General features: G+C 41.4%; 1 protein-coding gene across 2 annotated transcripts in view; it reads right to left on the minus strand.

Moving 5' to 3' along the window:
- The window catches only part of ABCC3 (ATP binding cassette subfamily C member 3), a 46,572-nt gene that overhangs the window by 10,800 nt on the left and 20,996 nt on the right, over positions 1–14,776 (minus strand). Inside the window, exons 8-19 of one of the 2 annotated variants that reach the window (XM_083874657.1) lie at positions 12,792–13,010; positions 10,338–10,515; positions 9,447–9,608; positions 8,380–8,472; positions 6,817–7,020; positions 5,511–5,657; positions 5,035–5,122; positions 4,199–4,265; positions 2,908–3,034; positions 2,410–2,586; positions 1,374–1,541; positions 464–647 (exon numbers count right to left, since the gene is read on the minus strand). In XM_083874657.1, coding sequence (XP_083730783.1) covers positions 464–647; positions 1,374–1,541; positions 2,410–2,586; positions 2,908–3,034; positions 4,199–4,265; positions 5,035–5,122; positions 5,511–5,657; positions 6,817–7,020; positions 8,380–8,472; positions 9,447–9,608; positions 10,338–10,515; positions 12,792–13,010 — 1,814 coding nt within the window. The remainder of the gene's footprint in view (positions 1–463; positions 648–1,373; positions 1,542–2,409; positions 2,587–2,907; positions 3,035–4,198; positions 4,266–5,034; positions 5,123–5,510; positions 5,658–6,816; positions 7,021–8,379; positions 8,473–9,446; positions 9,609–10,337; positions 10,516–12,791; positions 13,011–14,776) is intronic. The other variant, XM_083874656.1, reaches the window with a different exon arrangement.

The raw sequence follows: 14,776 nt of genomic DNA on the forward strand, positions 1-14,776 counted from the left end.
AGGGCACGTTCTAGGCATGATCCTGGGCTGGGGGAGTCACATCAGAGTCCTGCAAGCAACACAAGATTAAAATGTCATTTGAACTTTTTTACACGAAAAATGCCTCAACTATATATATTGAGAAAACACACCAGATTCTGGGTAGTCCCTTTGATAGCAAGCTCTGTTTGTTCTTGGCTACTGTTGAGCTTGACCTTTCTAATTGTAAAATAAATTCCCAAGTTTAAAATAATTTCAAAGACAAGAATTACTTTCTTCTAGGACAAACCACAAGAAATTTTGAAAGAAATTTGTGAAAAGATTTCTCAGCAATACAGACCTGGCCACAGACAATAATTTTCATGGTAGTACAGAAAGGCAAATGCCAGGTTGCCATGAAGAACCAGGGGACACTTTACAGAAAAAAATATCTGTAATACTTTTGACAGAGAAAGACATGTTTGAAGAAAAAACAATACTGTACTTGTTGGTTCATCCTCTTCAATTTCTTCATCTAGTGCATAATTCCGGAGGAATTCTGCAAAGGTCTTGTTTTGTTTCAGAAGCTCTTGGTAAGATCCCATTTCAGAAATTTTGCCATCTACTAGGACAATTATATGGTCTACCTGAGGTAGGAAACTGATGCCGTGGGTCACCAGGATTCGGGTCTGGATAGGGAAAAGGAAAAAAAAAACACATATCCTGTGTTTGCACTGTGGAGACTGACAGTACTTAGCAAGCCAAATTTTTGGGACAAAAAATGAATTATTGTGTCAAGGTGAAATGCCCAGTTGAAATAACACTATCCACGTTAGATAAATCAGCTTTGAGTTATGTACATGAACTCACTTTGCTCCTACTGCTGACAAAAACAGAGAGGAAAGTAAACACACTGAATTATCATTCTCTTCCTTCCCTTTTGCTGATTTTCTTTGCAGCCCTTCCCTTTTGAGCTCCAAGATAATCTGAGAGGATGGTAGCAGGAGTGGAAGGTGCAGCAAAGCCACTGCAGTTTGGGTTGTTGTTGCCAAAGTCTGCTGTGACATCCATCCATATTTGGTGCAGCTTCCTGGCTGTGCTGCCTCTGAGAAACAACACCACCAGCAGCCTGTGCACGTTCCAGCACACGCCTTGTTGTTTGGAGATATCATAGAGGAGATATTTTAAAAGACAGGGCAGGTTTCTGTCTCTACATGTTCTGACCAGACCACAGTGCTGCATGAGCATGCATGAGCAGTGTTTCACCACAGCCTGGGCTGTGAGGAAAGGCACCCACACAGAAAGGCAACACGCAGAAATTCAGGAAAAAGCCGGCACTCGGGACTGGGTGGTGAAACAGCTTCTGCGTTCCTGAGTTTGGGTGCGTTTTTAAGAGTATCTAAACCCCAGCTCACCTTTCCCTTCAGGACCCCATCCGGGCCAATGACCTTGTCGAAGATGTGCCTGGCCACGTGCGAGTCCACGGCAGAGAGGGGATCGTCCAGCAGGAAAATGTCAGCGCTGCTGTACACGGCCCGGGCCAGGCTGACACGCTGCCGCTGCCCCCCAGACAGGTTGATGCCCTGGGGGGAGACAGCACAGAACAAAACTCCTGTGTCACACCAAAGCTCTGACTTCTCACAGTCCTCACCCAGCCCAGAACTCGAGTACTAAACTGAACCATGAGATGCTGAAGAGAATAACCCAGCCAGAGACAGGCACAGAATACCTCTAGATCTGCCTGTTCACTGCCAATTTTCCGCTCACCCAAGAACCTGGAGATGGAATCTCTTTTTAATAGGCTCCTAAAGGGAGCTGTTAAAACACAAAACTATAAAAAGCAAAACTGTCAACCAGGATGTAAAAATGCAAATTTCAAAGCAGGGCTGTGGCACCTGGAACATCTTCCACATCTTTCATTTTACACACAAATCCCCATCTCCACACCATTTCATGAAATCTAGCTCAAACTTAGTGGCCTACAAAAAAATAATATCTTTGTTGGCAAACACAGATGTAAATGTTTCTCATTAAAATGTGTTAAGGGATGATCAAATAATTTTTTTTTTTTTTTTCACTTGAAGCACAACCATATGTTCCCTTCTTTTTTATCCCTACAGGAAGAGGCAGATCTTGAGTGATTCTGGACAGATGCACCTTTACAATTCATGACAAATAGAGGGTGCTATGATCTTCCAGGGCTGGATGTGTAAATCTGCATCACAATACACACAAACATAAAGTTAAGAAAAAATTCAAGTCAAATGCTTCCCAGAGAACTGCCCTGCATGTTTTGGTGTTGATTGTAGCAGAGATACCACTGTGAAGATCAAATCAAATCAAAACAAATCAAATCAAGCACTGACTTTTCAGTATTCTCTCTTTAGTTAGAGTAGGAAGCACCAGGCAGGTCTGACTTGGAAAAAAAAAAAATCGACCTAAAAACATTACCTTCTCTCCTATCTCAGTTTGATCTCCTCCTGGCAGCACCTCCAGGTCTGTTTTTAAAGCACAGACCTCCAGGGCATTTTGGTATTTTTCCTCATTAGGAGCTTGGCCAAACAAAATGTTATCTTTCAGTGTGGCATTCTGGATCCAGGCTTGTTGAGGCACATATGCAACAGAACCCTGAAAAAAGGAGAGAGAGAGAAAACTTCTGACTCCTAACAAGCTGGAATTCATCTTTTGAGTGAATGATCTTCAGCACATATAAAGCTCCTGGTTCCTGTACATTCACATTATATGTGTATGTGTCCTAACTGCTCATGTATTGTTGATGAAAGCAGGAAAGTAATTTCATATAAAAGTGGGCAAAACTCAAACATGCAGACCAGCTGCCAGAGGGGCAACCAGAATTCCCTGTGGAGCCTGAGGTGCATTCTAATCAAGGGCAGGCATCAGCAGCACATTTCCTGACCATCATTAAATGGTTTTATAAACAACACCAACCTTCACAGCCACTTCTCCTTCCAGCTTTTCCATCTCACCCAGGAGAGCAGACACCAGAGAAGACTTTCCACAGCCAACATGGCCAACAATGGCAACCAAAGAACCACTGGGGATCAACATATTTATACTGTGGAGAAAACAGGCTGGAAATTAATTAAACATTAGTTTACTAAAGACATCAGGGGATCTTTAAACCAGGGCTGAAATACACAGTCACAGCCTGACTGGATATAATGAGCAAAACTTATTATATGGTTTTCTCCTCCCTTTCTTGTGTATGATCAACTGTAACCAGAACTTGAGGAACAAACAAAAACCCAACATAATTTATCTTGCTGGTTGCTAAAGCAGTAGGATTGTTAACAAGCCTTCTAAAATTCTTTGCTGTGTTGTATCAATCCATCAGCAAGTCAAACTGGGTTAACAAGCATTTTGAAAGCAGTCAATCTTCCAGAAGTATCTTGGGGTTTAATTTTGAAACCAAAAGCAATTGTACAAAACTACTGAGTAAATACATCCCATCTAAAAATGTTCAAAACTAGTGAGTAAATACATCTAAAAATGTTCAAACCATTTTAGAACTGTGTTTGCTGTGCTGGTAAATAGGGCTTACAATGACACAAGAAGAACAGGACTTCCCCAATTAAAATCCTTTACTGTTTTCCCCACTGTGCTCTTAAAGGTACTTCTTTAGGGTCCTGAAGGTGAACTGATAGAAAAATGACTGATGGACACAGTCTCTTTGCTGCCAAAGTGCTTTTCACTAATGAAATCAAGCCAAACTTCTGTTTACATAGATCCTGATGCATAACAGAAGGTATATATGCTTCCAGGCAAATTTTGTTTCTGTTCATTCAAATGTACAAAATGTTCACCCCCATAGTCTGGAGATGGTCCTTCCATTGCCACAGGGATGAATCTGCCACAAGGCTCTTCAAGGAAGAGACCACTCCTGGCACACCTAGGTCCAAACACAGACATCTCAACTGTCTTTAAAATCCATCAGATCAATTTGATTTGTCCAATGCTTCAGTTAAAAAAATGCCTATTTAAGGAATTTATGGAGCCTGTCTTTCAATAGGTAATTATTTTATGCTGGTTGCTGTGGAGTTAAAGCCTTACAGCCCTATTCCATAAAGCCTAAAGATGATGAGGGACAAGCTCCATGTTTTAAAGGCAGAAGAGATGCTAACATGTGATGCATGATTTTTACCAGAGTCCTTTCAAAAAGGCCTCCCAAGAGCCAGAGACCAGGTGGATGTTGTATTGCAACTGCACAAAGAAATCTTACTCTTTCAGCGTTGCCTTAAGCTCCTTTCCCCAGCTGAACGTCGCATTTCTTACACTGATGGCACTGCCTGTGTGGCAAAAACACAACAGAGGGGCAGGAAATGTGTTACTCACAACAGCACAACTGAGAACAGGCTGACAGTGGGATCTTTATTTACACATACTGCACTTCCCTTTTCTGCTGGCATGGGAAGCACAGCCTGTGGGTCACAAGACAGGCTTGTTCAGAGTGAAAATCACTGACTGCAGCTTCAGCTATAGACTGTGACCTCACAGATCTGGGGAGCTGAAAAGATGCTCTGCTTCACCCTGCCCTGGTGGGGCTGCTCCCAACATGTTCAGCATCATCTAAACTTTACTTCAGAAACTCCTTTCAAATCAGTAGAAGATCACTGCCTGCTGTTGACTTTGATGTATCAGATTCACTGTGACACACTGCAGCTTTTTGCTTGCTCCACCTGGCTTGCTCAATTATTTGGGGATATTGTTTTGAACAGAAGTAATCAAAACTGTTGGCAAACTTCTTGAGCATTTGTGTGAAAGGTTTGAACAACTCTTGCTGTCCATAGTCAGTGGATTCACTCCATATTCAGTGCTGTTGGCATCCAGTACATTGCAGATGAAAACTGAGACCAAACCAGCTCAAAAATACGGCCAGAAACTTTTGTGGTTTTTACACAGCCTAAACACCAAACACTTTTCAGAGCAGCACTTTCTTTCCTCTTTTTTTTAACCCAAGATTGTTATCTTTTTTTTGCTTTTTTTCATAGCTCAACCAGTCCAAAAGAAATATGTCTGCTGTATTTGCATAGTTTAGAAAAATAGCAACATCTTTACCTGGTGCAATCACTTTTGTTTCCACACAATTTGGATCAAGTTCATCATGACTCAGGAACTGCTGAATTCTCTTTAGGGAAACGCTTGTCTAAGAAAAGAATGTGGCATTATTTCATCATTCTTTTAATGAGGACTTAGTGCTCTCACTACTGAGAAAGCAAGCATGCACAATGCCTTGAGCTTTCCCCCATGGGCTTCCTGAACAGTGAGTCATTCTTTCCCTGCAATGAGTCTTAAGCTGAGATTCAAGCTTTTAACTGAAATTTCTCACACCAAGCTGAGTTTATCTGAATGAAGCAAAATGGGCTCACTCAGAAGATAGCAGGCTTTCCAATGCAGGATAGCAGGAAAGAAAGGATATTAAAAGGATAACCAGCTAACAGGCAGATGCAAGGGATCTCTGCATTCCAGAAATCAAGGATATGTTCTTTCTGTTCAAGTTTTTCAGAACAACCTGTGCTCCAGGCCCTCCTTACCTGTGCAATGTTGCTAATGACTTGTGGAAGCATATTGAGGGGAAACTTCAGGATATTGAACAAGGACAGGGAGACAAAAGCCTTTTCTGCATCCAGGATATTCTTCTCATCCACAGAGACATACACAGCAAATGTTGTCAGTGCTACCTGAAAGCCAGAAAGGGACTTTACTGTGACATGTCTTGTATAGTCTGACATTTTAAAAGCACTCTATCCTGAAAGGCATCTTGGAAATAAAATTCCTTGTTTCTGACCTTTTCAACGTGCTTTAAGAGTGACAAGTCCCATGGACAAGTTAGTACAGAAAAAGGGCACACAGAATAGAAGAACTTTCAGTTTCTAGTGGTTACATTCAGTTGAACTACAGGACTTGGGTAAATAAAAAGGGAAAGCTGATATCAGGTCGTGTTTTTTTCCAGCTCCACCCAAGCAAATTTTCCCATTGTAAACTGCAGGTGAAGCAAATGAGATTCACTAATCAACAGAGAAGGAAGTGAAATCCAAGTTATTTGCTGGCCTGCTGCAGAAAGGGGCCATCCACTGTGGGAGGACCATCATGTTCAGCAAACTCATAGTGAGCAGGAAAAGAAATGTGCATTGAAGGAAGTGCAGTGACTTTAAGGAGCTATGAAAGGGGCAGAACCTCCAGGCTGTTCATATTATTCCTGCAGGGCTGGCCCTTAGATCTTGAGAAAAGTTGTCTGGGAATAGTTTTGACCACAGATTTATCTGAATGGTTTTATTCACCAAAACCTTTTCTGTAAAAGGGATCACAGTCCAGTCAAGTGGAAAATAGAGGAAAAGAAAAAATTGAGGAAAAAGCATTCCAGAGTTGGTAACATTATCATTTGGGCTTTAGTTTTCGTATTATATCAATCTCTTTTTTGAGTTGCAGAATAATTTAACAACTCCCTCTCTCACTAAAAGAAGCAGAGCACTGTAACATGAATGTAGAAATGAGAGCTAAAGACAGACATTGTCCTCACTGACTCAATTACAGTTTCTTTTGCTATTTTGCTATTCACAGATCTTTCTGAGGCTTCAAATTCTAGTTTCAATTTGTTATAGGAAGTACTTTGAAGTGGTTGGAAATTCTCCTGTGACAGCTATTCCCAGCTTCCACTGACAGGCTTTATCACAAAATACTTTTAATACTGATTAACAAAAAGGCTCTCAAGAACAGGGAACTCTGTATCAAAGCATATGAAGAATTCCTCCAAAAACTTTACATTTTATTCCTATGTACATTAGCAAGCAGAAATGGGTGTACTTGTATAGCTTAGAGAGCCATGCAAATTTAATTTACCAGGAAGGGTGCACTGATCCAGGCGAAGGTGGACACAGAGTTGAGATAGGCAGATTTTTTCAGAACCCTCAGCTCATTCTTCCGGATCTCCAGGACCTTTTCTGAAAAGGAGGGTTCCCAAGCATAGAGCTTCAGCACCTTGATGCCACCCAGGATCTCGTTCATTAATTTAATGCGGGAGTCTTTGTATCGCATCTGTTCCACCTGGTAAATGGTAAATACAGGAGACAGAGAGTCACAGCCACCACTACAGGAGAGTTTTCAACAGATGTCTCACAGCTGTGCTGGCCCTCAGGCTATTTTTGAGGAATATTTTTGATGCAAAAGGTAATTACAGAAAACCAGACTGCTGTCAGCTTACTGTGCAAGTTAAATTCTACCTCCAAAGACATGGAGAAATCAAAGGAAATGCCTGGAAAGCAGAGTACAAAAGCTTTCAACTAATTGTCACTCTTAAGAGCTACATTTTTAAACCAGCTTAAAGAAACGTTCAGCCACTTTATGAAAATACTACCCTACCATTTCCTTTGATTTCTTCAGATTTTTTTTCTTCCTTGTTTGAACAGTTTTATTTCTTATCCCTTGAAAACTGTGGCTACTCCTAGGATTGTTTTCCCTATGTATTAAAATACATAAAAAATTAAAATACATAGGAAATTAAAATACGTTTCATTCAGTTATTAAAATAAAGACATCCCTGCTCAAATTTATAGACAAAATTCACACACATATGCACAATAAGTTATGCAGCTCGGATCATCTCATAATAGGCAAGGGAGAAAAGGAATGTTACTACTAACATGTCAGTATCCAAGAGATTTAAAAAGCCTGTATGTCTCTTTAAGGCATATAATAATATCACTGTTATTAAGGCTGTGCTTGAATGTCATAATTTATATCCAACTCTTACCTTTTTTTACACCGACAGATTGACTTTTTATTTCTTTTTTAATCTTCCAAACAGTCTGACAGGCTGGATAGCACAAGCCAATTATTAGATTTTTTCGAGTACAAAGCCAGAGGGCACTGTTATATTGGTATTTTTTCAGCTTTACCTGACTAGAGACAACTAAGATTACAAAGAAAGGAATAAAGTATCATTTTACCTTAAGATAATAAATGAAATTTGGCCTAGCTCAGTAGCAGTGAACATCAACACCGGCTTTTAGCATAAAACTCAAACTGTCAGGTTTTAGCTGCCACCTCTGAAAACATTCATTTGCAGATTAAAGAACAGCATTTATTTGCCTTTCTCTAGATGCTCCTAGAGGAAGATACCAGGTGAAGGGATATGGAGACAAAGAAACCTCTTGCTAATCCCAAAAGCTGCTCCAGGGGTATGCAGAAGCCACTGGCTCAATGACATACCTTTCCGTTAAATTGCATTCAATTCACTATGGAAAAAGTATCTAAGATGATACAGTTATTAAATATATCAGTACATTCTTACTCATAAGTAAATTATTGCAAATGGCATCGTATTAACAAGCAGTGATGTCTTAATTTCTCACAGCACAGCTGCCAATTCATATAACATCACCTCCTCTGGAGGTAACTCCTTACCTGGAATGCCCTGGTTTTTATTGCTATTGCAGAGTTAAAAGGAATAAGTAAGACCATCACAGCAACTCCAGCCAGCACAGAAGGCCCTAAAGTCTTGTTTTAAAAAGAAAGAGAAAATTGTTGTACCCAAGTGTTCCCCATAGTCAGCACTAAAACAACAGTAAGTGATAGAAACAGAAATCAATATTGACAAGTCGAGCTTATCCCAGTGAAGTGTTGTGATTCCACAGAGCAACTGTGGAGACAAAAAAATAGGACAGGAACCCCTTTGAATAACAATAACAATAATAACAATTCTCCTTCTTGTTGTTGTATTGGTGCTAGGAATTTTTCTCTTGGTTTTTCTCGGACCAAGGTAACTGTAATTATGGAATTAACCCAGTACACTCAGTGTGAGTACAAACATTCAAAGTGCTGGCTACCAGAACTCGGCTTCCAGCAGAGCAGTAACTCAGAGCAGTGCTGCAATTTAATAGCTTTTGAGTTGAAATCAATATGGTTAAGTTGGTGCTACTGTTTTATGCAGTAAAAGACATTAATTGCACAGAAACAAGTCTGAAAGCCAGTGCTGAACCTGGAATAAACCTGAAACAATGTCACTATAGTAAATGAAAAATTATGGTTTTTCCAGGTGAGATTTGTTTCACATTGACATGCACAGAACTTCTTTATGTAGCAGAATAAAATCTCTACACATGACATTTCTTATGTCCAAGTTTTTGTTTCATTTGGTCCCTAAACCACTTCCCTCAGGCTCTCATTTGTATCAACTACTGGGAACAAGAGTCCAAGACTGAGCCCATCAAAGTGGAGTAAGGACAGGGGAAAGACAAAGGAAACATTCTGTTTCAAATGCCCATCTAGCCAACCAGCTGAACAAAATAATTAAGACACTAAGTGAGGGTGTACAGCAGTAAAAGCTATTTTACTACAGGACAGAACACTTAAAGTTTGTAAAAAATGCACTGGAGGGTCAAATTGACAATTAAAAAAAAAAAAAAAGGAAAAATAAAGAGCCTGCACATCATTTAGATGAATTGTGACTACAATTGTGACAATGTCTGTACCTCCCAGAGGAAATACAAAGCTAGAAGTATCTGGAGTGGTGCAGACCACACCATGTTCAGGAAAGTCACCAGGTCCATGAAACGTTGGGCATCCACTGACATCAGGTTGACAATTTCTCCAACAGTAGATGAGCGCTTTGCCGAGTTTGTGATGGCTAAGGACTGACAAGAGAGAGAGAGCTTCAGTGCACTCACAATCTTGATACACACAGAGAACAAATCCTCAATTATTAGCGAAACGACACTGTCCAAGAATGTGCGTCTCCAAAAAGAGTAAAATAATTTGCCTGCATCAATTCCTGATCTCCAAGGAACAAGACTCATTAAATGGTTTTGCTTATGAGCATCTCCAGCTGAAGCAGTGTGTAGCACTCTGGAGAAAACTCTGTTGGGTCTAATCCATTCATAGCATAAACATGCTCTTCTCCTGGATCCCTCTTCCAAACTGTGGAATGATTTGGGTGGGAAGGGACTTTGAAGTTCCAACCCCTCTGCCATGGGCAGGGACACTTCCCACTATCCCAGGCTGCTCCAAGCCCCACCCAACCTGGCCTTGGACACTTCCAGGGAGGGGGCAGCCACAACTTCTCTGGGCACCTCCACATGCAAGAATTTCTTCCTTACATCTAATCTAAGTCTTTCCTATTTCAGTTCCTATTTAAAGTGAACCAGTATTGGTATGTCTAGTAACCTACCAGAACACCCATATTACAATACTGATCACTGGAAAATTCTGTAAAGTATGAAAGAGGTACTCTTAAAAACTCACCAAACCTCCCATCTTTCATAATTCAAAATCCTCTCCAACATGCCTGACCTTCCCTAAATATGTCAGAACTGAACACACTTGCCTGGCTGGTGTTCCAGCCCACAAAATGCTTCCAGCCTTACCTTTCTGTATATCAGCCCAGTGATCCCAGTCCTCAGCCTCATCCCAGTAACAAAGCAGTACTGGAAGTGCTGGTGAAGAACCAGTGTCTGCAGCACAGCACAGATAAACATCAGAGCTGCAACCAAAAATCCCCACCAGGCTGGGGCGTCTTTGTTCTTAATGAAGCCGATTAATACACTGTTTGTCAGCAGAGTAGGGAGGGAAAAGGAAAAAGAAACAGAAATTTAAAATCCATGCAGCAAATTTAATGGGACATAACACAGCTTCTCCCAACTACAGCATCCTGCCACATCCTCTCCCTAACCACAAAAAGCAAACAGCTCTCCAGGACACAGGCTGAGTTATGATTTCAGTCAAACAACATTGCAAACAGCCAACAGTAAAACCTGCAGCTCTGCCAGGGAGTAAGTTCATTTCTAAATGAGCATGGAAATGAAATATGAAGAGAAACTCTTGGTTTCCCCCGAGATTCAGGGTTTAAACACACAGCACACTGTCTGAGCTCTGTTAGGCAGCCCCCCAGGGCAAGAGGTGAATTATAGGACAGAGTAAGGGAGTGCAGCAGAGCAGGCAAAACCAGCTTCTTACCCAAATCCTCTTTAAGCAGCCTGAGTGCTTCTGCTGGGGTGTTTTCCCACAAAAAAATAGCTAAATTAAGAGCCATCCTCCTGGATGGATGCATAAAGAGTCCTTCACTCCTACTTTTTTTTTTTTTTTTTTGTGAAATGGTACCATTAAGCTGGCTATAATATCTTTTATTAATAAGCCCTTTCTTACTCCTCACAGCTGCTCTCGTTGCCAGAGCTGCACACTAACACACAGCAAACAAGCTGAGTGACACACAGCAATGTCCAGTGCTCTCAAAAATCACATTTGTGATTTCAGCCTACTGACCAGGATACTGAACTGTCAAAATATAGGAGAAATAGAGATTTGGCTCCATAGTTCAAACGATTAGCAGGAGAACAATGGACCTGGAAACTACCAAAGCTTTGTAGTAGAAGCATGAGGTTGCTACATCTTTCTTCTTCCAGTCCAGAGAAATAATATTTCTTCACTGCTCCACTAATTCATGCTGCAAAAGGGAACAGCTTCAGGAAAACCTCTTCCTGGTAGTCTCAGGGATCCACCAATCTTTTTAGAAACACAAAACTGTCTTACATGCAGTCTGCCAGACAGCCATGGCTTTTTCATCTTCCCTTACTGTCAGAAGGGCATTTTCCCAGACTGGAGCAATTGAGACTTGAGAAGAAATTCACCATAATACGCCCTGAAATATCACTGAAATGTATTCAGGAATTCATGCAAATTTGAGAAATTCCCAGAATAGGTTACACTTAATGTGTTCTCAGGAGGCAGCCAGCAGCCTCCTCCTCAGCAGGAGATCTGGGAGAAGACACACTGTCAGCTATTAAATGTCACCACACTCGGTCAGACCCTCTTTAGCAGATTCCTGGTTTCTTTCACAAACCACCCACTGAACAACATGATCTCAGAACACAGGTTATTTTAAGAGATACTCAGATAGGAGCAGAGCCTTCTTTTCTCCCTTTCCCTACATCCACCTGTGACCCCCCACTCCTCTCTCATGCATTAATAGGACTATATGCTGTTCCATTAATAATTGTTAGATAGAAATGCTGGTAATTCCACTATTGCTTTCTTCCTAGTTAATGTTTATCTGGGAAATTCCTCAGTTTAAGAACAATAGTAATAGAGAAAAAAATGTGGGGATTGTGGCAATTCCTTAATAGATCTGGCTGAGCAGCTGACCCTCCTGGAGATGGGAGGTAGAGGTGTTCCTCATTCAAAGAGAATTTGAGGACAGACCACTTCTCTCATGATCTCCCTCTCTGTTTGGTTTTTTTTAACAGAACCATAATTTTCTTTCACGTGGAAATTCACTACAACTGTGCCTCTCACATTCTCATTGCTGAATACAATGAAGACCACATGAATTCATCTAAAAGGTCCAAAACCTTTCCCAGATGACAGCAGCATGGTCAGAGCACCACATACTGGAGCATCACACATCTATGTGCACATCAAGCCATGCTGCAGCTGCGACCACCACCCACACATGAGGATACCAGATGTCCAGAGAGCACTGGATCCAGACACCAGTGCTTCACTTGGATTTCACAGCTAATCTTTTAGAAATGGGGAGAAATTGCTTTGGACTGAAGCACGGAGCAACAAGTAATTTTTAATTCAAAGCTGCCCACTGGTGATGGGAGATTTAGAAAGGGAGTATTTCAGTGAAGCTCCTCCAATTTACAGCTGAGTCCACAACAAAGAACTCCTGTTTCACAGCACTGCAGGGGAAGGTGAGGAAGCATACACATGTGGAACTGTGAGGGAAACTAACTCTGCATTTCAAAAACAAACACCCTGTGCCAAAGCCAAGCCTCCACAGGGATTGCACATAGAAACTACTCGCAGAGTAAACCAACCTTAACAGCCGAGGGTTGACAAAAGAGAGTAGGTCTTGTATCAGCTTGAAGAAGGAGCCAATTAAGAAATATGGCCCAAAGGTCCTCAACAAAGCCTTGAGAAAGGAGGGTTTCCTATTGTGCTTTTTGCCTCTGATCAGGACTTCTGCTTCCTCTGGGCTGCCATCAACATGATTCAGCACGAGGTTTGATTTCTTCATGTATGACACATCCTCCTTCCTAGGGAAACAAAACAAGTGACAGGAGACAACTGGCAATGAGAATGGCACTGCCCTGTGTGAACAGCACTGCAGGAACACCCCAAAGTCTGCACCGTCCTCTGCTATTGACCACCAGCAAGACTTCCAACACCATCAAGGTTTGCTCAGGATCAGCCACTCTTGTGCAGTTGAGTCTTGTTTTCTTTCCTTTTTTTTCCTGCAGTAGTTATGGGGTGCAATCCACAGGTCAGAAAATCCATCACCATGGGATGAGAATGTGGCCCAAAGGAGGAGGAGAGGAAGGCTGGACTTCCTTAGAGGACAGACTTGACTTTGGATCTCCCAATTTCTTGTACAGGAATCCTCAAAGAAATGCTATGGACATCCCATACAAGGCATCCTCACCTACCCCTTCTGAGCCTGTGTTTGTTGTTTAATCAGTAGCTGTGCTAAACCTTCACCCTTATAGATTACACAGCTGCTTCCAGAGAAGACTGAATCCCCCAGGGGAGACAGGCACAGCACTCTCAAACTACAAAGTTTTGCCTTCCTGGAAACTTGAAATTGAGCACAAACCATACAAACCTCCAAAGCTGGGCCATCCCCAAGATCTGGATCACAGCTGTCCAGATTCTTCCAGGACAGAAACCTTAGGTTTAGGTATCTGAATTTTACTCAGTTGACAATTAAGGTATTTAAACCCTGTTTTTCTGCAACCATTTTGTTAACCATTGGACTCAACAATCGCAGGGGTTTTTTTTTTCCAGCTTTAATGATTCCAGGATTCCTTTCATACTTTTTTCATACTCTCTCCCTCTGCCAAGTAAGCTAACAAAAGTGTCTCTTCCATGAACTTTTTTAGACTGACTGATGAAAAATGGGCCCAATGTGCCCAAACTGCTCTCCAGGGCTCCAGGTACATTTTGCAGAAGCCCCTTTGGGGTTTAGGTGCTTGACTTCTGTTGCCCATCAACAAAGGGTCTGAGAAATTATTTCCTCCATGAATTGCTCTCAAACATCAGCCTGGAAACTCTTCTACCAGAAAGTATCAAATTGCTGTTGTTTCCTGGGGGCTATGGGACTAGAGAAAAAAAAAAATCCTGAATGTCAGACAGGAAAGTCAAGTCCAGGTGGAACAGGGAGAAGGAAATTAATCTGGGGCACATAAGCCTTACAAGAAAAAACAGATGGAAAAGACACCCTAGAAACAGTGAATATTTACCAGAAGGCATTTGAAAAATAACTTGTAAGTAGTACCAAGGTTGAATTTATGATTTTACATAAAGACTGTGCAGATTCTTGGAGCTGACTAGCTGCAGAGTCAAATAATTCCAACAGCCTGTGAGCGTTACTATGATCACTGTGGCTAACAGTCCACATGTATAAACTTGTCCACATCCTTTCAGAAAAATTCATTTGCAAATCCCAAAGTCTTTGCAATAAAGCTTGAGGGCAGGGGGAGAACTTAAATCAGACAATTTTTCTTCCCCCCAGACAAGAACAAACAGTGTTGTCTTTGTCTTCCAGTACAAACCTGGAGAGTTTATGAGCAAAGCCTTGTTTTTCTGGCAACCAGACTGTTAAACTCATTGAAGGATTTGAAGAAACAAGACTGCTTGCCCCTGACTTTGTGCTATAAAAATGTTTATTACACTGAGGTAACAGCAAAGCAATGGTTCTCTCGCAGCTAAGAGTCTCAAAGGGAGAAAATACACTTTTAGTGTTTTTAGTGTTTACTACCTGTAGTTAGGTGAGGTCAGGTTCTCAGCAGTGTGTGGGACTGCT

The sequence above is a fragment of the Zosterops lateralis genome (genome assembly GCF_965231275.1).
Source record: "Zosterops lateralis genome assembly, chromosome: 18".
Classification (NCBI taxonomy): domain Eukaryota; kingdom Metazoa; phylum Chordata; class Aves; order Passeriformes; family Zosteropidae; genus Zosterops; species Zosterops lateralis.